This window comes from Glandiceps talaboti, chromosome 3, assembly GCF_964340395.1.
Source record: "Glandiceps talaboti chromosome 3, keGlaTala1.1, whole genome shotgun sequence".
NCBI lineage: Eukaryota > Metazoa > Hemichordata > Enteropneusta > Spengelidae > Glandiceps > Glandiceps talaboti.
In genome coordinates, this window is record NC_135551.1 from 19697559 (window position 1) to 19724841 (window position 27283).

The 27283-nt window shown below is 36.5% G+C and overlaps 1 protein-coding gene across 3 annotated transcripts; it reads right to left on the bottom strand.

Moving 5' to 3' along the window:
* Positions 1 to 468: 468 nt before the first annotated feature.
* Positions 469 to 26680, bottom strand: LOC144453950 (protein GDAP2 homolog). 3 transcript variants are annotated; one of them, XR_013482463.1, is made up of 12 exons: positions 26177 to 26680; positions 25003 to 25145; positions 24354 to 24507; positions 22964 to 23052; positions 22523 to 22599; positions 20263 to 20428; positions 14732 to 14909; positions 13822 to 13975; positions 9848 to 10042; positions 5038 to 5181; positions 2921 to 3152; positions 469 to 1853 (listed from the first exon to the last, which is right to left on the bottom strand). XR_013482463.1 is itself a non-coding variant. In XM_078145320.1 (11 exons), exons 1-11 carry the CDS (start codon positions 26326 to 26328, stop codon positions 3093 to 3095), a joined length of 1509 nt encoding a protein of 502 aa, XP_078001446.1. In that variant the 5' UTR covers positions 26329 to 26680; the 3' UTR covers positions 469 to 3092. The 3 variants fall into 3 exon arrangements, 2 of the variants coding, with proteins under 2 accessions (XP_078001446.1, XP_078001445.1); XM_078145320.1 differs by having other exon boundaries at positions 469 to 3152; positions 14732 to 14906; XM_078145319.1 differs by having other exon boundaries at positions 469 to 3152.
* Between the last annotated feature and the right edge of the window lie 603 nt (positions 26681 to 27283).

The following is a 27283-nucleotide window of genomic DNA, read 5'->3' on the forward strand; positions in this document are numbered from 1 at the left end:
TTACTGTGACATAGCTGTAGTTACAATTACTGTGACATAGCTGTAGTTACTAATACAGTATATACACTTTACCACTGTTTTAGCAGCAGCACTTTACAGGGGCCAGTAGCAGGGGTGTTGGCATCAGCCCTTTTACAGGGACCAGTAGCCGGGGATGTAAAACACACTGTTGTAGCCCTGTCTGCTAAATGGCCAGGAGCAGGGTGCTTACAGGGCTAGTACAAGAGTGTTGGCATCAGCCCTTTAACAGGGTTGGTACAGGGGTGTTCACATCAGCCATTTTGCAGATGACAGCATGCTTGCTTAGTAGTAGGATTTTGCAGCCATGCTGAAATCAGTGTTGCATGATGGGTGATAGAGATCTGTGTAGTTCTATAGAATGGGAGCTATGGCTGCCTTTTAAGAAGGAATTTTCAACACAATTAGCCAACAAAAAAGAGATACTTATACAACTGAGTCAAAATCATATATTTTTTAGATCTTATATCTTTATTTCTCATATAGTCATAATCTTCATTCACATATATGGATACTACTAGATACACATTTATGCAAATAATTAGCACAAAACACACAATTTCAATGCTTTAGTAGCTTGTAACACAACTCAACCTAAGTGATCACATCAATAGGGTTTACTAACAGGTCATGGCTACAAGCTAACAATGAAACTGTAATATTTGACAAAACCATAATTGGAGCTAGCTTCTAGAATGCATTAATGTGTCCTAACATCTAATAAGACATGCTTACACCTGACAAACACAACTTTTTTCAATAATTTGACAAATTTGAAACATTCCTGTAAAAAATCTTGGTTATTTTGTGTCTTATTAAGAAAAATTCTTCAAATTATGACAGTTCATATTAAATTATGAATAAAGCCGATTTACTGCTATAAACTTTCCATTTAATTTTTTGAGTTTGATATAATTATGTTTTCAAAGTATAAAGGTGAAAATAACAAACAAGCAGTTTTAATGAAACTGTTTTCAGTGTAAACTTAAAAAAAAAAATTGACACCAAAGACGACTTCTTTTTGACACCAAAGACGATTTTTTTTCACACAGAACGCAACACATTTTTTACACTCCGATGGCTTTCTCTAAGCCATATAGTAGTTACTTCATCTTCGACAAATACAAAACTTAAAATTTTAGAACAGAGTAAATTCACTAGAACGCATTTCACATACACAGTTTTTCTTTTTAAAACCAATTATTGATAGTATCAATCATTAATTATGAAGGTAGCATATGAACATATATATATGTATTAGTAAATAATTGGTTTTGAAAAACCAGAATTAGAATTGTAGATTCAATTTACTATTTATTGCAGTACCTGCAACAACATCCCCTGCATCTTACTGTAGCAGTTGTTTCCACAATACTTTTATTTTATAAATCAAACTTAACTGTCCAGGTGATAATGAGAATCAAATATTTGAAATATTGAAATATTTTATTTAAGTTGTAGAATTTTTTATGAAGAAAGTAGAAAGCACCTCAGAAATAAAACTTTTAAACATTTGTTTGTTGTTCTGCTTATGAAAACTCCAACCCAGACTCAGTTCAAATCAAGAAAACAGCAGGTGTCACCATGCAATAGGGAACTTGCAAACCCACCATGTTGAATGTTGCATCATGGGAAATGTGATAATAAATACTAATCAAATAGTATTGTAAACAATAATGTTACATTGTTTTTAACCACAAATAATCAAGTCATAGTCACCCTGACCATTGTGTGAGGTTAATTTTATCGATAGCTCCAGATTAGGTGTTACGATAACCACAGATAATCCCATAGTCCTTTGCGTCTGAGCATGCTCAGTCTGGATTGCAAGTTCCCTATGGTTTTGAAATATCAAATCAACCAAAAATCATTTTTTAATCATTGTCCCATTGTATTTTTTTTTATTTTCAGCTAAGGCCAAACAAAAAAAGTTGTTTGGTTCCGGTTACCCTACCCCACCTAGTTTTTCACGCCGACCCTTAACTTTTTCTTACGTATAACTTGAGAAAAATAATAATAAAATCGCGAAAATCATGAAGTCTCACAAGAAATAGTGGGTGCGGAAACTGACATCAACTTAAAAAGACAATATCAAACTATTCTTCCAATCTGTAATGGCTGTACATCTGATGAGAAGAAATAAACAACACAGAGACCATTTGGAAAATAATGGAAAACCTGAACTAGACACTCACACATGAAAAAAAATACATAACAAAATAAAATAAAAAATCTACGTACCTCACTTATTTTAAAATTGAATGCAATCGGAACCACACAATTTTTTTTAATGCCTAAAGAAGGTCTCTCATGTGAGAATAAAATGTCAGCTCGGTTTTTAATAAAGTAAAGATATTTTGGAAACTCATCCTTGTTTACCGTCATACCTACAATCTAATAGTTTATCCATACTATATTTCCAAGTAACACTAAGACAAAATAACAGATTGGCAATCTCCTTGGAAACAGGATGTTGAATATCTGAGTTTCTATGATTTCAGATGAACCAGTAACAAATTTTCTTACGGCAAAATTTTGGGTATTTAAGCTCATTTGATTATTAAACAAATTTTTCACATGATTTGACATAATGACATAACCTCAAGTGAATCTTAATATGCTAATTAGTTAATATGAATCAAGCTGCTATAGGATATTTTTCTTTTTGTTCGTTTTTTGGGGGGGTTTTTACGAGAGCATTCATTGCGCTAAAGTATTCTGCTGTTTTCTGCTGTATTCAAAGCCTCTGTGCAGGCAGACATGAAGTTCAATCATTGAACCACATCATATGTTAAGTTAAACCATATGTTAATATTTCTTATTAAAAAAATTAACTATTTGAGTTGTATGAATGTGTAAAAATGAACACTCCAGTTTGAGTAATCACCAGAAAAAACCCTACCCTCTGAAACTCCCCACTGTAGAGTTGGATTCTTGTACACTGTATGTAGTAGAAATATCCTATGGTAGGTCTTCTATTCATATAAATTCATCCTCATGAAATCTTCCCGTTAGATTCTAGTACACTGTATATGGCATAATAGTAGAAATATCATCTAGTACGAGATCTAGTCTCATAAGCCATCTTTACCTATGTCATCTTCAGCTGAGATATAATAGTCAGGACCATTCACCTGTAAAAAGAAATAGTGCCAATAGTACTGCAGTACAGTTGAAATAATTAAAGGGTTAACTTTCAATCCCTGGTCAGTGTCTCAACATTTCCCAATGTGTGTGTCAAGCCAACATTATCAGGAATACAGTCACCAAAATGCAACATTTAACAAATACAGTGACAGATTTCTTTCCTGTATATTTAATAATACTGTAATCTAACATAAGGAGATGGGATGGTGGGATGTCTAGATGTTCTGGTGGGATGAGATTATAGTGGCTAACCTGTACTTACCTTCATGTCATAATCTAATACAAAGGGTGGGATACCAAGATGTTCTGGTGGGTCTTAAACAAAGGGTGGGATGTCTAGATGTTCTGGTGGGATGAAATTATAGTGGCTAACCTGGACTTACATTCATGTCATAATCTAATACAAAGGGTGGGATACCTAGATGTTCTGGTGGGTCTTAAACAAAGGGTGGGATGTCTAGATGTTCTGGTGGGATGAAATTATAGTGGCTAACCTGTACTTACATTCATGTCATAATCTAATACAAAGGGTGGGATACCTAGATGTTCTGGTGGGTCTTAAACAAATGGTGGGATGTCTAGATGTTCTGGTGGGATTAGATTATAGTGGCTAACCTGGACTTACCTTCATGTCATAATCTAATACAAAGGGTGAGATGTCTAGATATTCTGGTGGGATTAGATTATAGTGGCTAACCTGGACGTACCTTCATATCATGATCTAATACAAAGGGTGGGATGTCTAGATATTCTGGTGGGATGATATTATAGTGGCTAACCTGGACTTACATTCATGTCATAATCTAATACAAAGGGTGGGATGTCTAGATATTCTGGTGGGATTAGATTATAGTGGCTAACCTGTACTTACCTTCATATCATGATCTAATACAAAGGGTGGGATGTCTAGATGTTCTGGTGGGTCTTAAACAAAGGGTGGGATGTCTAGATGTTCTGGTGGGATAAGATTATAGTGGCTAGCCTGGACTTACCTTAGTGTCATAATCTAATACAAAGGGTGGGATACCTAGATGTTCTGGTGGGTCTTAAACAAAGGGTGGGATGTCTAGATGTTCTGGTGGGATTAGATTATAGTGGCTAACCTGGACTTACATTCATGTCATAATCTAATACAAATGGTGGGATGTCTAGATGTTCTGGTGGGTCTTAAACAAAGGGTGGGATGTCTAGATGTTCTGGTGGGATTAGATTATAGTGGCTAACCTGGACCTACATTCATGTCATAATCTAATACAAAGGGTGGGATGTCTAGATGTTCTGGTGGGTCTTAAACAAAGGGTGGGATGTCTAGATGTTCTGGTGGGATTAGATTATAGTGGCTAACCTGGACTTACATTCATGTCATAGTCTAATACAAAGGGTGGGATGTCTAGATGTTCTGGTGGGTCTTAAACAAAGGGTGGGATACCTAGATGTTCTGGTGGGATTAGATTATAGTGGCTAACCTGGACCTACATTCATGTCATAGTCTAATACAAAGGGTGGGATGTCTAGATGTTCTGGTGGGTCTTAAACAAAGGGTGGGATACCTAGATGTTCTGGTGGGTCTTAAACAAAGGGTGAAATGTCTAGATATTCTGGTGGGATGAGATTATAGTGGCTAACCTGTACTTACATTCATATCATAATCTAATATAAAGGGTGTGACACCAAGATGTTCTGGTGGGTCTTAAACAAAGGGTGGGATACCTAGATGTTCTGGTGGGATGACATTATAGTGGCTAACCTGTACTTACCTTCATGTCATAATCTAATACAAAGGGTGGGATACCAAGATGTTCTGGTGGGTCAAAGGGTGGGATGTCTAGATATTCTGGTGGGATTAGATGATAGTGGCTAGCCTGGACTTACCTTCATATCATGATCTAATACAAAGGGTGGGATGTCTAGATGTTCTGGTGGGATGAGATTATAGAGTATCTTGACACCAGCATGACTATGAATCTTGTGTTTAAGCGTTGAAGCTGTGAACGTTGTAAAGAACCATGTCAGGACCTAGAAACGGGAAAAAAAATCAACAAAATTATAACATAAAACAGTAGGTCTAAAGAGAATGTGTCAATCTCATATGTATCAACAGTATGTTGCTACAAGCAATAAGTAAAATGTAAATAAAAATTTAAGACCAAGTTACACATCGGTGAGCAATGCACTAAGCAATCTGTTACATCTCACAAATTGGTTCATGTACCGCCTTGTGTAACTGGACCTTTAGGCTTTAGTATAAATCATGTTCAAGAACAATGCAATATAAAACTTCCAAAGGCTTTTAACTATAAGTATAGGTAGACTTATAAACTGGCCAACCCTGTATACATGGACATGGACATGGCCCCCAAAATTTTAGCAACACCTAAAGGGCATATCTAGGTCAACATTATCATTTCTTGCTGAATTTCAGGAATTTTCAGAAATGAAATTGTACATACTCTCTTTCTGATCATACTTGCCATTTCTACAGCATTAAATGAATACTGTTATAAGTATAATTATGAATTTAAAGTGGCCATATGAGTATTTATTTGGGTATAAAAATTTTTTTAGCACTGATGGCTTCCTACTTGAAAAATCAATGTGAAACAACATTGACAAAGTTTGTGTATGTAACTCAATACATTGTAAAAAACAAACATAAAATATGTGTAAAAAGTTTGTTATTATACGTACAATGACAAACTTGTACACATTTACCAATTTTGTGCAATTTATTGAGTTACAAACAAGGACTTGGCATATGTTTTTTTTCACATTGATTTTTCAAGTAGGAAGCCATGATAAAATTGTTTTATAAATCAAAAATCCAAAATAATTTAATACCCAATCCTCATCCACATGGCCACTTTAATGAACCCCTGAAATGCACATATACACACATACTCTTGTTCTTGTCTTCTTTGGTTTTTGACAAACTGAACAACCCACCAGTTTTTAAGGTATAACAATGAGAGACAAAGAAACAACAAAAGGGTCATCCTAAACTAACCAAGTTTCAAACAAAAGCTTTTCTGTACAATTAAACTCTGTTGTGAGGAAGTTTTAGACCCTGGTGGAGGGTCTATGGTTAAACACTATTTTGAGTTTGTCTGTTAAAGCATGGTTAAAGTTAATATGTACATACAGTGTGATAATCCTAAATCTATGGAGGTCATTATTTGTATTTACATAAAGAGTGTAAATCAGGGGGGATTTTACACTGTTTATTGACAATGTTCGTCATTTGATTGTCTTGAGGACTGTCTGTCTTAACGTGACTGTCAATTCTAGTTAGCTTGTCAATCAAAACATCTGGAGTGAGGGATGGTTGCCCAATGTCACCATAAACGAACTGCAATAAAATATACTTCAAAAATAAATGTCAATAAACGAACTTTGTTTGCTTAGGCCGAACCCCCCTCCTCCTATGTGAACATTGACACACTTATATATGGTGGATAACCATTGTGAAAATTGCAGCAGTCAAACCACTATGAGCCATACGATTTAAAAACATGAAAACCAGCACTGTATATCACATTAACAGTACATTTTAATCAACATCTCAGTAGTCAATACAGAACGTTTTAACATCAAATGCTAGAAAGTTTTCCGTCAATATTTGGTTACAAGTGCGAAAACAAAGTTCAGCAATCACACTGATGCAAGACCCCCTTCCCCCCCAAAAAAAACAAAAACAAAACAACAACAAACAAACAAAGTTTGTCTTTTGAGGTTATGTGACATTGTGCGATCATCCCTAAGTCTGTCCAGAAATCAGCACATTGTACATTGTTTAGGTTGGGCAACTCTAGTTACAGAGGGGGAAGTAAAAAATGTGTACTATAATTTGGAGTCCATTTTACCTTCTTATTGTGACTATAGCAAAAAACACTGATAAAAAAAAATATTATTTTTACTTTGAACAAACTTTGAAGAACTTTTGAAAACTCACAAAAAGATGAGAAAAAATACAAAATAAAATTTCATCAGTAAGTTTTCTGACAAACATAAACAGGCAATAACATTCACTAAAAGAAAGAAAACCTGAATTCGTTATTTCAAATTTGAGCCAATTCAAAAGTAAACCCTACAAGGGTATAAAGTTATAAATGTGAAAGTTTCCATGATTGTAAAATGTGAAATAACGATTGTTTTTGATTGCCCTGTTTAAATGTTGGTATATCCAGAGATTTATCACATAATTTGTTGGTTTTTTTCTCCATAAAATTTATGCAAGTACGATAATAAAAGTAACAGACTACATTTTGAGTTATTGGTACCTGGTGTTCCTTTAAATTTGATAAATCCAGTGATGAAAGACAACTTTTTTTAAAAATACAATTCCTGAAAAGTACGGTAGTAAAAGTACCAGACTACGTTCTGACTTAATTTTTACTCAGCCTTCTATAAATTTTGAGAAAATCCTGTATTTAAATTCATATTTTTTCCAAATCCACCCCTAAAAAGTTGTAAAAAGTACCAAACTATGTTTTTGAGTAAATTTTTACATAGTAGTCTATTTAAATTTTAGGAAAATCCAGTATTTAAAGACATGATTGTTTTTCCAAATACACCCCTAAAAAAGTTGTGAACGTACCAAACTATGTTTTGAGTGAATTTTTACATACAGTAGCAGCCTATTTAAATTTTGGGAAAATTCAGTATTTAAAGACATGCTTTTTTCCAAATCCACCCCTAAAAAGTTGTGAACGTACCAGACTACATTTAGAGTTAATATTCCTTTAACAATAGAGGGAGATAACATATCTGCATGTACGTCATAACTGCCATAAGCCACATGTAGGTTTTGTACTGTTCACAATGCTTGATGAAAACCCGTCAGTTAAACGACCTTGTAGGAGAATCAAACATCTAAATCCTTGGAGGTATTTGTATCTTTTGTGTAATGTATACATACGTACACAGAATTAGGTAAATGACAAGTTAGTTGTGCCTCAGGTTGATGACACAGTTGAAAACGGTGTCTACAGACATAACTCAGACATGCCTATGAAAGGTTAGCGCCGTGAAAGACTGCTGATACACCAAATCCGGTTTTGTTTGCTGCCAACGCCCACAAAAATAACAAGTTAATACATTGTTTAGTAGTTCATGATGTCTGGTACTCACTTGTTTATCTATACATCAAAAGACAATGTACACAACACAATGGTGACACAAAACAACACATCAATGATAAAACAAAACTTCTTTTCTATACAAACTCTTGAGAAACGCAATGTTTTTTCATAGAGGGTGGAGGGTCTATTGTTTTTTCTACATGAGACAAACACATGTTGACCATCTAGGTGCCTTCCTTAAATTGGTTATAACTAAGAGTTAAACTTAAAGCCAACAGGTGGTTTACAAGAAGTCTTTCCAAACCCTGTTACTTTTTTACACTTCTACAGATAATTAAAATGCTTCTATCCCATCAAAGTAATGGCCTCTCTTCAAAGTTTGTCTATTTCATAGCTAAATGTTCATGGTATGTCTTTGTTGAACTGCATTACTACTAAGTGTCTTGTCTCTCTGTGTAAGAATGAAATAATGTATGTATGTATGTATGTATGTATGTATGTATGTATGTATGTATGTATGTATGTATGTATGTATGTATGTGTGTCTGTCTATGTCTGTATGTATGTATGTATGTATGTATGTATGTATGTATGTATGTATGTATGTATGTATGTATGTATGTATGTATGTATGTCTGTGTAAGAATGTATGTATGTATGTATGTATGTATGTACGGACGGACGGACGGACGGACGGACGGACGGACAGACAGACAGACAGACAGACAGACAGACAGACAGACAGACAGACAGACAGACAGACAGACAGACAGACAGACAGACAGACAGACAGACAGATGGTAACTGGTGCATAGTAGTTAGTACACAGAGGTTTAAAAAAACAGGCAATCATGACACATTGTCTACAAGGTATACAGTGATCAACTATTGCTGCCTCTATTGTTTTTAGCACCACCATCTTGGTAATGACTTTTCCAGAAATTCATCATGCTTTGTCACAAACATTTTTATATAGTACTAGTGTGGACTCTTTGGGGCAGGTGAAAGAGAGACAACCTCCCAGTGGCAGAGTCTGGGTTTATCAAGACCAGTTGATGATGAGCAATATCCATTTCTTCAGATTGCCAGAAGGGGGCGCTATACTAAAAAGTCATGGTGGTGAGGAAATACACGAGAAATGTCTATAAAATACCTGCATCAGAATACTTGACCCATAACAATTTTAACAATTCTGCACATCAATAATATACCTTTCTATAAAGTGTCCTCCCATAATTGAAAGTACTGTACAATAATTATTACCCTGAACACAGTTCTTACACAGTTTGAAACTCTATACATTGTCAACTCAGTAGAGAACATACCCCTGACACAGTTTTTTTAAAACTCTATACATCGTAAACTCCCTAGAGATCATACATACAAGCTGTGCTCCCACTGAAAGCATACGGGATTAAAACCATCACTTGCAAGCAAATCAAAATAAACAAAAAACAAAATGCAAACTCGCATAACGTATTGAGTCTTTCCAACAATTTTCCCTATCTTTTGTGGCAATGGACTTGTCTTACTTTAGAAAACAATAGGAATATTCCAATCTTACTGGTTTAAAGGGGGGGGGGGGGGGGGGGGTTTATACTCACCTTACACCATAATGTTGGATGGATGATGTAGAAAGCTTTGAGATTCTTCTTCCATTTGTAATCAAGTAAATTGTAGACTTGTTTAATCCAGGATAGATCAGGATGATTGACAGGAGTACTGAGAGTATGGAAGTAGACGATGACGTAGTCCTTGTTGACGATACTGTCAAGGACCTGAATCAGGTATAGTACAGTCTAGAAATACAACATACAACATACGATACTGTCAAGGCTCTGAATCAGGTACAGTACAGTCTAGAAATACAACATACAACATACGATACTGTCAAGGACCTGAATCAGGTATAGTACAGTCTAGAAATACAACATACAACATACGATGCTGTCAAAGACCTGAATCAGGTATAGTACAGTCTAGAAATACAACATACAACATACGATACTGTCAAAGACCTGAATCAGGTACAGTACAGTCTAGAAATACAACATACAACATACGATACTGTCAAAGACCTGAATCAGGTATAGTACAGTCTAGAAATACAACATACAACATACAACATACAATACTGTCAAAGACCTGAATCAGGTACAGTACAGTCTAGAAATACAACATACAATATACGATACTGTGAAAGACCTGAATCAGGTATAGTACAGTCTAGACATACAACATACAATATACGATACTGTCAAAGTCCTGAATCAGGTACAGTACAGTCTAGAAATACAACATACAATATACGATACTTTCAAAGACCTGAATCAGGTACAGTACAGTCTAGAAATACAACATACAACATACGATATTGTCAAAGACCTGAATCAGGTACAGTACAGTCTAGAAATACAACATACAACATACGATGCTGTCAAAGACCTGAATCAGGTACAGTACAGTCTAGAAATACAACATACAACATACGATATTGTCAAAGACCTGAATCAGGTACAGTACAGTCTAGAAATACAACATACAACATACGATACTGTCAAAGACCTGAATCAGGTACAGTACAGTCTAGAAATACAACATACAACATACAACACTGTCAAAGACCTGAATCAGGTATAGTACAGTCTAGAAATACAACATACAATATACGATACTGTTAAAGACCTGAATCAGGTATAGTACAGTCTAGAAATACAACATACAACATACGATACTGTCAAAGACCTGAATCAGGTATAGTACAGTCTAGAAATACAACATACAACATACGATACTGTCAAAGACCTGAATCAGGTATAGTACAGTCTAGAAATACAACATACAACATACGATATTGTCAAAGACCTGAATCAGGTATAGTACAGTCTAGAAATACAACATACAACATACGATATTGTCAAAGACCTGAATCAGGTATAGTACAGTCTAGAAATACAACATACGACATACGATACTGTCAAAGACCTGAATCAGATATAGTACAGTCTAGAAATACAACATACAACATACGATACTGTCAAAGACCTGAATCAGGTATAGTACAGTCTAGAAATACAACATACAACATACGATACTGTCAAAGACCTGAATCAGGTAAGGTACAGTCTAGAAATACAACATACAACATACGATACTGTCAAAGATCTGAATCAGGTACAGTACAGTCTAGAAATACAACATACAATATACGATACTGTTAAAGACCTGAATCAGGTATAGTACAGTCTAGAAATACAACATACAACATACGATACTGTTAAAGACCTGAATCAGGTATAGTACAGTCTAGAAATACAACATACAACATACGATACTGTCAAAGACCTGAATCAGGTATAGTACAGTCTAGAAATACAACATACAACATACGATACTGTCAAAGACCTGAATCAGGTATAGTACAGTCTAGAAATACAACATACAACATACGATATTGTCAAAGACCTGAATCAGGTATAGTACAGTCTAGAAATACAACATACAACATACGATACTGTCAAAGACCTGAATCAGGTACAGTACAGTCTAGAAATACAACATACAACATACGATACTGTCAAAGACCTGAATCAGGTACAGTACAGTCTAGAAATACAACATACAACATACAATACTGTCAAAGATCTGAATCAGGTACAGTACAGTCTAGAAATACAACATACAACATACGATACTGTCAAAGACCTGAATCAGGTACAGTACAGTCTAGAAATACAACATACAACATACGATACTGTCAAAGTCCTGAATCAGGTACAGTACAGTCTAGAAATACAACATACAACATACGATACTGTTAACGACCTGAATCAGGTACAGTACAGTCTAGAAATACAACATACAACATACGATACTGTCAAAGACCTGAATCAGGTATAGTACAGTCTAGAAATACAACATACAACATACGATACTGTCAAAGACCTGAATCAGGTACAGTACAGTCTAGAAATACAACATACAACATACGATACTGACAAAGACCTGAATCAGGTATAGTACAGTCTAGAAATACAACATACAACATACGATACTGTCAAAGACCTGAATCAGGTACAGTACAGTCTAGAAATACAACATACAACATACGATACTGTCAAAGACCTGAATCAGGTATAGTACAGTCTAGAAATACAACATACAACATACGATACTGTCAAAGACCTGAATCAGGTACAGTACAGTCTAGAAATACAACATACAACATATGATACTGTCAAAGACCTGAATCAGGTATAGTACAGTCTAGAAATACAACATACAACATACAACACTGTCAAAGACCTGAATCAGGTATAGTACAGTCTAGAAATACAACATACAACATATGATACTGTCAAAGACCTGAATCAGGTATAGTACAGTCTAGAAATACAACATACAACATACGATACTGTCAAAGACCTGAATCAGGTATAGTACAGTCTAGAAATACAACATACAATATACGATACTGTCAAGGACCTGAATCAGGTATAGTACAGTCTAGAAATACAACATACAACATACGATACTGTCAAAGACCTGAATCAGGTATAGTACAGTCTAGAAATACAACATACAATATACGATACTTTCAAAGACCTGAATCAGGTATAGTACAGTCTAGAAATACAACATACAACATACGATACTGTCAAAGACCTGAATCAGGTATAGTACAGTCTAGAAATACAACATACAACATATGATACTGTCAAAGACCAGAATCAGGTACAGTACAGTCTAGAAATACAACATACAACATACGATACTGTCAAAGTCCTGAATCAGATACAGTACAGTCTAGAAATACAACATTCAACATACGATACTGTCAAAGACCTGAATCAGGTAGAGTACAGTCTAGAAATACAACATACAACATACGATACTATCAAAGACCTGAATCAGGTATAGTACAGTCTAGAAATACAACATACAACATACGATACTATCAAAGACCTGAATCAGGTATAGTACAGTCTAGAAATACAACATACAACATATGATACTGTCAAAGACCTGAATCAGGTATAGTACAGTCTAGAAATACAACATACAACATACGATACTGTCAAAGACCTGAATCAGGTATAGTACAGTCTAGAATACAACATACAACATACGATACTATCAAAGACCTGAATCAGGTACAGTACAGTCTAGAAATACAACATACAACATACGATACTGTCAAAGACCTGAATCAGGTATAGTACAGTCTAGAATACAACATACAACATACGATACTGTCAAGGACCTGAATCAGGTACAGTACAGTCTAGAAATACAACATACAACATACGATACTGTCAAAGACCTGAATCAGGTATAGTACAGTCTAGAAATACAACATACAACATACGATACTGTCAAAGACCTGAATCAGGTATAGTACAGTCTAGAAATACAACATACAACATACGATACTGTCAAAGACCTGAATCAGGTACAGTACAGTCTAGAAATACAACATACAACATACGATAATATCAAAGACCTGAATGAGGTATAGTACGGTCTAGAAATAGAACATTAAAAATGGTCAAACAGGTAAAAAAAAATGTGCACCTACTTTGTCAAGGTCGATGCTTCCTGCAGGGAAGTTTCTACCCACAAAGAAAATAACAGGTCTACCGAAAAAATCAGTACCTGACTGATAAAGACATCTGAGGGCTGCAATCTCGGTCAGGTCTGTCTGTCTAGCTCTTTGCAACCATCTCTGATACCTACCACACAAAATGATAATTGTAGTGATTAACAGCTGTGGAGAAAACAGTACTTATTCATCACTCGGGGGGGGGGGGGGGGGGGGGGGGGTGTAAATGGGTAAAATCTAAGTTCCCCTTTCATTTTCGGGGGTTCCTTCCCTATCAATGTTTTTGTTCAGGGTGGAAAGAAGACAAAGTCTACCCATGTTCCCCTGTCATTTTACCAGGGTTCCCTACCAGTGTTTTTGTTATGGGTGGTAAGTATAGGTAAAATCTACCCATATTCCCCTGTCATTTTACCAGCGTTCTCGACCAGTTTTTTTGTTAACGGTGGTAAGTAGTTAAAATCTACCTGAGTTCGTCTGTCATTTTACCAGAGTTCCCTACCAATGTTTTTTTTCAGGGTAGTAAGAAGGTAAAATCTACCCATGTTCACCAGTCACTTTATCAGGGTTCTTGACCAGTTTTTTTGTTAACGGTGGTAAGTGGTTAAAATCTACCTGAGTTCCTCTGTCATTTTACCAGGGTTTCCTACCAGTGTTTTCATTATGGCTGGTATTTAGAGTAGGTACAATCTACAAGAGTTCCCATCATTTACCACGGTTCCCCACCTTCTGTCTGTATTGATAACTAAAATGTTTCTCTTCCTCTCCTAGATACATCTGTACTAAACCAATACACACATATAAACTCTCATTCAAACACATTTAGAAAACATCACTGACTTTTTAAGTTAAGAAGTTACTGATGAGTGTCATTTTTATCAACATTTACCTTCTCTGTTGAACCACAAACAGTTGTTCATCTGTTGTTCTTCCCTGTAGTTTCTCTCTCCTCACTTTATCATGATCTGTTTCCATGGCAGCAAATGAATGTTTTCCTACTTCACTAATATTTACTTCTACATCTTCAAAGGCATTTGGTAAGAGGTATTCATCATCATCTTCTTCTTCTTCAGAGAAGAGAAAGACAAAAAGAGAATGTGAGAAAGAAAAAAATGGGAGGAGAGAGAGAGAGAGAGAGAGAGAGAGAGAGAGAGAGAGAGAGAGAGAGAGAGAGAGAGGAGACAGACAGACAGACAGACAGACAGACAGACAGACAGACAGACAGACAGACAGACAGACATCATATTCATGACATGTTTTACACACAAGGGAATACACACTTAGGAGTCATTGTTCAACCATGCCAATATATTATTTCTGCTGACTCCCATAATGCATTGGCCCACATCAAAGATACTCTATATAAGGGCACAAGATTAACTTGATGTTTCTCTGACATCACAAGCAGTCATATTTTATGAAAATATCTGTATTTTCTGAAGTGGTAATGCCCTTTAAAGATAGTACATTGTAAAAGTTATACACACATTTGACAAAGATAACTATCATGAACAATGTTACACCCCAAATAATGTACTTGGAAATGTGCTTTCATCAGAAGCGACTAAATCTGAAGATTTGTCCTCCATTAGGGAAATTGTTCCCCTTCTATTTAAAACAACAACATTTCAAGTACAAAATTATTTTCCAATGACTGTCAAGTTATCATGTTACAGCTTGTCATTTTACATTACTGGTGATAAAGGAGATTTTATTAGTAAAGTAATGTTGTTTTATATGCATCTAAGCATAGATATTCTACTGTCTATGAGCTAAAACAACTTTACTACATTTATTAAAGGGACCACTTAAGTTTAGGAATAAAATCTAGGTACGAAAACTGATTGTTTGGCCGAGTTATTAAAAAAAAAGTTGGGTCAATAACAAATGAATGATCCCATGTAATCTTTAAGATAACAATAATGGGATGACCAGGGATTGAAACATAGGCCTTTAAACACAGGAATGTTGTGACGATATTGTGACTCCAAAATGATCATAATTTATCGGGCTACGAGACCTAATGCAATCAATGTAGTGACAAATCTGAGATCTGTCATGATACGTTCTCAAGCTGACAACTCACACAAAGGAAAAATGTGGTACACACAGTTGTAACCGTTATGGTCAGCTGTTTTGAACAAAAACTTTACACATATGGCACTGCACTGGTAGCTTTCATGAAAGTTGTACATAAATAATTATGTTCACTAGTGTTATCTACGGAAGTATTAGAGAATTAATGTTATAAATCAACCGTCACAGACACGGTCATGAAAGTTGTACATAAATAATTATGTTCACTTGTGTTATCTATGGGAAATATTAGAATTAATGTCATAAATCAACTGTCACAGACACGGCAGTTTTTCTGCATCTGTTGCTAAGTTTAAAGTGGGACTATGTGAACTGTGTTCAGAGTACTGTACTCACATTCAGTGTATTTACTGTGAATTTACACGGGGTAGGAAGCCAATGAGGCTTTTAAAGACCCCTTACAGTTCTGAGGTGATTATCAATACACGCCTTGAAATGATTTAACCATAGACAGTAGATCTCCCCTCTACTGTCTATGATTTAACTGATGAATTAGCAATAACCCTTTATGGTAAACTGTAACAAATGCCTACGACACGTTGACTGAAAAAAATATTCATGTATATCCAATCTGGATCTGTCCTTAAAATAATTTCAAACTGTGTCCTCTTGTTGTTGAAGTAGATACTTTGAAAAACACAACTGGATCAATGAGAGTATGTCCATAGGAAAGTGTATATATACATGTCCAGCAAATCAGTTCTGATCCGTCTGGTTTCTGCCAGTTGATGTAACATCAACTGGCAACCCTAAATCCCCACAGTTTGTAAAAGTAAGACTTGAACCACAATCACCACACCTTTCAAACTTCCATCTTTCCAACTGCTCTGCAAGATCAAACGTCAAGTTCCACAATGTGATGTCCCTCCCACCAACTAAGAGATCTTACTTGAACATGGTGTTGTCAACATCTTAAGCATTGGGAGTGGGTGTACTGAGGTCCTACTAATTACTGCCCAAGGCAAAAAATTTCCTGAGGTAAAACCATGGGTTCAACTACTGGTTTAAGTCAATATATAAAATACCTGCTAATAATACCCATAATATGGCAACCCAAACCACCATAACTCAAGCCCACAAGTACTTATTTTTCAGTCTCAACATTTGTTGTCCACACATTTTGCCAGGGTCAATACACTGCATGGCACTGATTACCTCGACTAGCCATGAGAAAAAAAAATAGCATCAGACGACTTATAAATACACTGGAGCATAACATCAGCTTTATCTCGGGAACTTATCAATCATGTCTCATGTGGTCAAAGGTGTACGAAACAATACAAGGATGTGCTACATTGATGAATAAAACAGAGACAGAAATAAAACAGTACACCGGCACTGATGTGATGGTATCCATTGTTTTTGTTTGACAGTTCGCAAGTGTGTGGATTATCCACTAGATTTGACCTCTGACCTACACAGTAAAAAGGAACTGGTGTCAACCTTAATTTGAATGACAAGACTATATTTGATATCCTTATGTATATGTATGACTGTCTACCCTGTTAAAGGGGTCAGAATCAGACACATACACAAACAGGGCATTCAGCTATACGAACATCATCAGCCTACTTGGTATGATGTCATCTGACCTTTGACCTAGAATACATGTCCCTATCAAGGTGTCACACGTGGAGGTCATATAGAGGTCACATCACTGACAAAAGCACTGTTACAGTATCAAATGCTTGTTGTCATATCAACAACAATTTTACATGTACCATGTACACATACTTTTTGTACATTTCCAACTATGCAAAACAGAAACTAAACCAATAGAATAGACCACATTAATGATTGTAATTGCAAAGTTGAGAAGGGAGTAGAGTGTGGTATAAGTAGATATCGGCCTGGATAGCAAGGTTGGTAAATTAGTGTTTCCATCTCGTGATTGGAGGGTACCAGGTTTGAGTCCCAACTCTGGTCTACTTTTCTCTTTCACATTTCCTACATTTGGTGATGTGGAAAACTGGGCATGTGTCGGCATTTAATCCATTTAAACAGTTTAACACATAGGATTAAAGTATTCACATAATGTTGACTTTGTCTTGTAATGTAAAGATTAGTCATAATCTAATACCTTCACTGTCTTGTCTGGCTGGATTTGTCATAATCCTAATCTGTCTTTCCTGAATAATAGGTTCTCCCGTTTCGTTGCCGACATCTTGTATTAATGATTGTAATTGCAAAGTTGAGAAGGGAGTAGAGTGTGGTATTGAACACATATTGCCTGGCCATGAGGGCTATAGCACCCGTTTATTACACCCGAGGGACTGTCACATGCTATTTCATATAGCATGTGATTCTGGTAACTCACAGACACGAGGGGGTAAAGAACGTGTGCTATAGCCCGAATATAGGCCAGGCACAGGGTTCGTACACTTAAAGCAAAACAAAATTCCAGGACTTTCCAGGGGTTTTTCATCAGTTTTCCAGGGGTATTCATATTGATTTTGATCATTTTCCAGGGGTGTTGACACTAAAGCATATTTTTTGAATGACATCTAATTGTCTGATGTAGACGAAAAAAATTAACAACAGTTCCCATAATATGTCACAAAACATTTTAAAGACAATCGACACTATGCAAGATGTTGGTTTCAAAACCACGTTTGCACGCTAAGATTAACGGAGAAATCCGGCTCTCTCTACCCCCTAAGTAGCCGTTTCATCAAGCTGGTGCATTGATCGTGTAAGATTGAGTCGCAGCATTCGTCAGTCTAATTCAGACATATCCAGAAAATTAAATTAAAAACTAAAGTTTGTCCTCGTTATTGTATGGTTTGATGTTACTAGATTTATAAGTCACCTAAAATAATTTCTTTCTTCAAAATTTTGAATAAAAACGTCATTTACGTTACGAAATTTCGAGCTATGAATAACTAAATACATTCATCGCTTGCGTCTCGATGTTTATGTATGGATGCCACGAGTTGCGGAACATCGCGATTTCAACTTAACTTGACCATTGACGAATGTTACTGTACCGAAAACATAAAACAGTAGTTTATTCTTTTAGAACATGTAACACAAATACCCATTTATCGACAAAATAAAAGTCACAACCGTACTTCCACAACCCGGAAATTCAACTGCACTTCTGTAGGCCCTAGCCCTAGTATTGCCATGCATGAGCTTGTAGTATGTCGACTCATGCGCCGAACTTGTAACAATTTCTAATCGTGGTTGATGATGCTTTGATACTCGTTACAATGTTACGATAATCTTGTTAACAGACCTACTGTTACCCCCGGCCGCGGCCGGGACTGTTACAATATCATGTCCCTGAAATGACGACTGGGAGATGTATGGAGTAGCAAGATCGCAACAAACACTGCGGCGCCCATTCAACTAATCATAGGCACGGTCTGTGGGGCAAAGTGTCTCGTGGAACGATCGTTTGACTGTCTGGGTTCAATCGGCGTGAATTTTGATTCACCACCGTGGCGAAAGACTTTGAAAATATTTTCGCCATTTCACATTTACGAGATTCAGAATCATATGAATGGGTGGCTCGAGCACAGACATGACGATCATCAACATTAATCGATCGATTGATCATGATCATTTTCCAGGGTTTTCCAGGGGTAGGGCGCATTTTTCCAGGGTTTTCCAGGGCTTTCCAGGGAGGGTTTGAAATTCCAGGGTTTTCCAGGGTTTTCCAGGACCGTGCGAACCCTGCAGGCAATATGTGTTTTATAATATACCTCATGCTGTGAACTCGCGGTGGCAGACGACATCGTTGGAAGCTGCCATTTTGACCTGCTGTGAACGCGCGGTGGTCACGTGACCATGTAAATGTTGATGGAACTATTTCCCTAGGGAACTAGTCATTCTATTTTCCTATCACGTGACTGATTATAGCGAATCATGGCACAGCATTATCACTAGGTATATTATAAAAGTAGATATCGGCCTGGATAGCAAGGTTGGTAAATTAGTGTTTCCATCTCGTGATTGGAGGGTACCAGGTTTGAGTCCCAACTCTGGTCTACTTTTCTCTTTCACATTTCCTACATTTGGTGACGTGGAAACCTGGGCATGTGTCGGCATAGTGTCTGCAGTGTTCTGGCTTGTGGTTTGGTTGATTTGGGCCATCCACTGACTTCCTAATTTTCAATGTAATGTTAATACCAATTATATCAATTCACATATATACATTTTGTACTGTTTTCCTACGAAGTGCTTAAAGATCCTGACTTCAGATAAGACCACATAAGAGGGTGGGGGTGGGGTGGGGGGTGGGGGGTTGGGGGGTAGAGCATACAATCCATTTAAACAGTGTAACACATAGGATTAATTAGTTTATGTATAATCTAATACCTTCACTGTCTTGTCTGGCTGGATTTGTCATAATCCTAATCTGTCTTTCTTGAATAATAGGTTCTCCCGTTTCGTTGCCGACATCTTGTGGTAGTTCATCCACTGCCCACTGTTCCTCAGCTTTACTCCTTGGAAAGTAGAGCGGCAAGACTTGTTTGTAAATTTCCTAAACAGAAAATGAGAAAAAAATGTGAAAAATGTATTGCAGAGTGTACCATATGCAAGCCAAGTTGATCATGTTCAAACAAAAACTATGGGATTTATACCTTTGTAATTCTCGTACATCACAAAAAGTATACGTCATTCATTCTGTTGTGTCCAACTAAATCTCAAAACTGTTCAAGGTCACCATTACTCTTCTCAATTTTCATTAACTCTGCTTGTGTCGGTACAATCATATTGAAACTACTCCCCAAAATTGCCTTCATTTAGACAGAAAATACTCATTCATTTTCAGTTTACATGTATACCATTATACCATTCATGAGCCAAGTTGAACCAAAATATGTAACATATACTCTGGTCGTTCTACGTCATGACAACGTGCGTCTATTTCATGACAACGCAAGCCTACATCGTTGGTTCTGTTGTATTCGAAATATGAGTCAAAATGTTCAAAACTGCCATTATTTCCCTCGATTTTTTTTTTAAATTACTGGTGCTGGTATAATTATGTTATTCTCCAATATTTTGCTTCATTCAGCTGGAAAATACTCGTGACCTAAGGGCTGTCAGTACTCATCTAGCGAGCCATAGTGACAAAGACAACTTTGGTCACTCATATTTCCTTGGCTGAATGAAGAAAAATATTGGGGAATAACATCTAAAATTGTTTTGTAAAACATAGTGAACTCACAAGGTATCCTTAAAATTTAACTATAGTTTCTTATTTTAGCGTATACAGTGAATTTCACAATACCGTGCAGCTTTTCTGTTTGATACAACCACGTTGAAACCTACAAGAAACTGCATATGCCACACTTCAATAGCAAGATTGCATTTTTTGCTACATTTAGTCGAAATGAAAGAAACCATTTCAATACATTGCAACTCCATGCAGACATTAAAGCACCAATGTTTTTCTTAGTATCAAACACCAAATGGAGGGCACATAAAATGTTCTTTGCGGTGTTCATTTGATGTCTGTATGTTGGCATGTGTAGTTCAATTCACTTTAGACAAAATGTAGCAAGAAACTGTACTCATTCAATCTTGCTATCTTAAAGTGTAGTGTGTCCAGTTACTTATAGGTTTCTGCATGGTTGTATCAAAACAGAAAAGCTGCACAGTATTAAAGAAAAACACTGTATATATATAGCGTGAGTGAATAACATGAGTGTGTGTTCACAATGATTACACTGCAATCTGGCCTCCAAACCATAACATGGAGATATGGCAGCATAGCAAAGGAAACTAGGTCAAATAGTATGAATATTCAATGTATTGTTAACATGCCATAATAACACTGGAATGAATTTGATGGAAAATTTGCACCCATGTGAAAAGAAGTAAAATAGATTCCCAGCAGCAATAAAGTATTCTAATGTTTGTTTTAAATAGCATGCAACTGTATTAAATTGAATTAAAATAGCAACTGTACACAGTGCTGCATTATTACTCTGACTATTAAATAAACGTATTACAGCACATGTAAACTTCCTCAACTTTTAGCCCTGCTGTCTACTAAACAAACAAAATTTAGTTCTTCACATAACAATCTCATCAGTATATATAATATCTCTATTTAAACAGATTACTTGACTTAATCACAACAATGTTTCCAATCTTCCCCCCAAGAGTTTTTAGGGCCAATTAGAAGGAAAAAAATGGCTGAGCCACAGGTATAACCTGGAAAAATGCAGATTACCAGCAACCCTCCTCTAACCATTCAACCATAGGTCCCTATCTACATCATCAGTCTTGAAACACCTATTGTAACAAGGGTGTAAACTGGTTCCAGCCGTGGACGGAGCATTCTGCTATCCTCAAAGTGTTTGCAACGTGACCAGCTGTGACATCGGTCATCATTTCCATCTCACGACATCCATGCTGTTTTTAATGCCTTCAGTGTACCAGCCATTTTCATATATATTCTAGTCCTTTGTGATACATTATTCAACTTATCACAAGCCTAAAGTTACATTATATTCGGTGAATATTTCTTTTAACAAGTTATACTAGCTTTTTATCATTCTTGCTGTTTGAAGTGTCTTTTTCTATTGACCTTTGACCCTACATTACAATTACACAGTCATCATACCTCATCTATGTCTCCTGTAACCAAGACAACCAACTCAAAAGATTCACCATATTTCTCTAAGAAACGCCTCACAGTTCCTGAAAAAAAAAGATGCAGTTGGAGTTATAATAAATACTTCTATAGGAAAATGTTCATTGTGATCTGTAGACCAAAACTGACTTTTGTACATCTTCCTGGAGTTTAAATGGAAAACTGAGGCCGTGTAGATGTGTGAAAATGGAAAGATCCAAAAACAGAGTCGTATAAATGACCAAAAATGGAACAATTCGAAAACACACAAATATGACAACTGGAACGACCCTATTCATGACATACATATACGTGTGTGCTAACCTGTTGTGTTATCTTTGCATATGTGCAACAGCAACGTTTTCAATTTGTCATCAGTGTTTACATATAAATGATTCAGTACACTTCAACAGACATAATTATCAAACTTACTAATGGCTATATGAGCTCCTTCTTCTGGAGGATACCCTCTCCTGACAGAGTTGATAACATTGACTGCTACAGACGGCATTCCTTGCTCTCTGTAAGTAAGAATAACAATAATAACGATAAGATACAAATCACACAGAACTTAAGTGAGGCTGATTTCATCTTGGCTGCATTTAATATGCTTAGGAAACATAGAATTTTAAAAAGTCATCTCTACCAACCTGTAACCTCTCTAAAATTGAGATATGTAAAATTGGCAAATATGGCTCAAAAAGGGGACTCGATGTACACTGGGGTGAGGCATCATGGGAAGTAAACAATGTTAGGAGCGTTTCATCTCTTGAACCCTAGACCAAACACTACTTTTACCAAACTATAAATAAAATGTGCAAGTATATGATATAGCCTCTCATACATTTCTCTTTAGGCTTAGAAAAAAAATTGTTTGATCCCATGTTACCCGACCCCACCTAGTTTTTCACGCCGACCCTAAAATCTTTTTTACGTATTCGAGAAAAAAATAATAAAATCAAGAAAATTGTGAACTCTCGCAAGAAATAGTGGATGCAAAAAATGACATCTACTTAAAAAGACAATATAAAACAGTTCTTGCAATCTGTAATGGCTGTACATCTGATGAGAAGAAACCAATAACACAGAGACCATATAGAAAACAATGGAAAACATAACTACCTCAACTAGACACTCACATATGAAAAAAAAATATCTAAAAAAATAAAATAAACAATCTACCTACCCCACATTGAGCGTAATTGGAACCATACAATTTTTTTTTGTTAGGCCTTAAGAGTGGTAGCCCAGGAAAAAAAAGTTTCTCGTCCTAAGAATATTTCAATGATGTTCATCACAAAATGTCTCTCTAGAGCCCATAACTTATGAAAATGACTACATATATTTCCTAGAGTGGTGTTTTCCTAGTCTGTATTCAGACACAGATTACATTTTGTCGTATTCCTAAAACAAACTTCTCAAATATGTTTTATTTAAATACTAATTGCATGCACATACACTCATGTAACCTATAACATACAATCTAATAGTCAACATGTACAATGCACATACAGAACATGCACTACTCACTGAGGATTTGAACACATAAAATATAATCTAGCGTCTGTAGGGTCTCCTCAAACGCCCTTAGTGGTTAACCAGGCATCTGAGTTAGATGTTCCATATTGCAATGAAAGCGCTCATGAATATTCATAGAAATGAAAGTTCGGTGGGTTAGAACAGTCATCTTGACTTCATGGAATGTCCAATGCACACCTTGTTATGTTTAATTCTATTAATTTCAGCGACAATAGTATTAAAGATAAATCACAAAAAAAGTCAAGACAACTGTTGACAGTCTAATGTTCCCCTTTAAATATACCTTGCAATTTGAAGAACATTTCTGTAGCAACTGTACAAAGCACTTTCTGCAGCCGTCTTATACTTCAAGTTATACCGAGGTCCAACTGTATGGATGATGTAACGAGATGGTAGACTGTAGGCTTTTGTAAGTTTGGCTTCACCAGTCCGGCAAGCTAAAATTAAAAAAATGGTTGACAAACTATTTATTAGGTACTATGGTGAGATCACTTTTGACAAGCAACGACAGAAAAAAATATATCATGCCATATTACTCTATCAATGGATGTTGATAGATTCACTCACAGCAGTACTAGTATCTTATTAAATAAACTTCCAGGGTCTATTTTCCAAGACTTCTAGTGTTTACACTATCTTGATTACAGGTTGATAATATCAGATAATATCACCAAAACACTGCTATCAAGTTAGCAACTACATGCCAGACCCTGATTTCAAGCCAATGAAACATGATTTTTCTAAAACTATTTTATTGCTTTAGCTAATCAAAACTACTGCTGTAATGTATTGAAACTTACCCTTACCTTTGAAAATAAATATAAAACACATGGGACCCTTAAGTTTGTCGATATGTTGAATCTTAGCCTTACCTTTGATATGACGTTGAATCTTAGCCTTACCTTTGATATGACGTTGAATCTTAGCCTTACCTTTGATATGGCGTTGACATTCTTGTCTGAGTTCCGGTCCTGCTTGTTCAAATATCCTCTCACTAACAGGATTCCTGTCACTAAGTGCTTCATTGGTGGCATGTACTATGGCTATTGTGTTAATTAATGTAATATCGCCATTCCTTCAGGAGAAATGAAAGAAAACAGATGACATTTTAAAGGGGAATGTCACTCCAAGCAACAAATATATTTTCATAATCAGATTTTAATCCTACTGTGGGTTAGTCTGAGGAGGCTCTGACTTGAGTATGGAGTCAGATATATTTGGTCGGTATGACTCCGTTCTCAGTCAAAGATCCGAGTGCTCTCAAACTTGCGATCAAACACTGATGCCGAAACGTTTGAAGTTAGCACCGATTTTCTTCATGTAAAGTTGTCAATAGATCATACTTCTCTCCCAACCTTAGGGCAACTTGTCAACTGAATTCCTGTCAATTTTGTGAACTGTGTGCACAGCTCATGAAAGACAACTATTTTCTCCAAAAGTTGACTTCCGGGTCGTGAACGATAATGAGCTGTTGCGCCCTCATTCACTTACACACATACATGAGCCAATCATATTGGTCTGTGTACAGACCCTCCTAATGGCCTGATGGAGGTTTATGGTCTATGGGCTTGTCAGTGGATGAGGGCCCACTATCTCAGTCAGTATTTATTCAAAGGTATTGTTCGCAAGTTTGACAGCACATGGATCTCTGACTGAGAACGGAGTAATACCGACCAAATATATCTGACTCCGAACTCCAGTCAGAGCTAGCCTCCTCGGATTAATTGTGGGTGAGCTTTGTTTTTATTAATTATTCACCTCATACAGAACAGAGAAGTGCCTGAGGAAACCATAGAACCTCCACCAGAAACCATGGATGTCTCCCCTAATACATACAGTAACATGCAGAAACCATGGATCTATTATTGAGATAACAGATCCACGCAGAAACCAAGGAAATATTCATTTTGACTGTTACGTAATGAATCGCTTTTCATTGTCACTACACCAACACTCACTCTAGCCTCTATTGTTCAAGTGCCGATGAGTAAACATTGACCTTGCTGTGACCTCAACATAGAAGGTAAATTACTATTAACAATGCACACAACATACAGTATTGTGAGTCATACAATGTTTATGTTGATTAGAATGAACTCTACATACCAATGTGCTATCTTTACATTTAGATCTGGCCGTAGTGGAAATTTCGACTCTTTCCCTTTTCCGGATACATTGTAATCAGGAACTTCCGTGTTCTCCCACTGCAACAGTGAAGAAGCATCAATTATGTTTAACCTTGCTCCGAGTGGGTCCATCTTGATGATAACTTCGTGGTTTCAATTGTCAGTGTTATTATAGAAACGTTTCACAAGATTCGGATATGTCCGATCACGATCAGCAACCCATAACACAGCTGAACCCTCACACCTCTTCGGGTCAAGGTTTGACGCGACTGTGTGAGCTAACTACTGGACTTGTGTGAATGGGCGGTTTCGATCGCTTCTCAGTTTTGACACAGACTTCCTGTACTTACGACATCAACGGTGATTACCAAGCAAATAAACCGGCATATGTTTCTCTGGTGTAATATTCTGTGCGACCTACTGAGCTGTGTACTACATAAATGTTTTGCTCGACGCACAGAAGTTCATTCGAGTTCGGCAGCCATTTTGTCTCGATCTCGAGATAATCATGTGACTTCGATGTCACAGTAACTCCCACTATTCATTGCGACAGGCTAGCTAGCTGGCAGTACCTTCGCAAGCTTGATTACTCTGACATAAGTTAGGGTAGCACATCACTGCGTCACTTGTGTCTGCTCCCAAAAATATCGTTTTCAAAAATATCGTTTTTGGGAGCAGACACTGGTGACGATATTTTTTAGTTTAATATTCGTAAATACCTCCTAACGCCATTATTTTGTATCATAACCATTAGACTAACTTTTTTAGAAAGTCATATTAATTATTGGTGTAAGATGAATTTTTAATATTATCCTCTATAAACTTATTGTGTTCTATTGTACATTGATCTCCATAATGCGTGAAGTGTGTGGTGGGGGGGGGGGGGTATCGTATAATTGCCTTAGGGGCTGGGGCGGGGGTAAGAAAACATTGTTGGGTTCTTATCGCGGAGGGGGGGGGTGAATTTTTTTGAGAACATGGAGGGAGCACTGCGAAAAAAAGTTTGGCCAAAACATTAGTATTTTCTCATCGGGCTTCCCGCTCCTGTCGTAAATTCTTCTCGTTCCCCAAAATATGTTACTATATT

Coding starts and splice junctions, on each gene's coding strand:
- LOC144453950 (XM_078145319.1), bottom strand. CDS start 26,328: ATGGACCCACTCGGAGCAAGGTTAAACATAATTGATGCTTCTTCACTG. Junction 22,600..22,963: donor AGGAGCTCATATAGCCATTA/GTAAGTTTGATA, acceptor TTTTTTTTTCAG/GAACTGTGAGGCGTTTCTTA. Junction 5,182..9,847: donor ATCCAACATTATGGTGTAAG/GTGAGTATAAAC, acceptor TCCCGTTTCTAG/GTCCTGACATGGTTCTTTAC.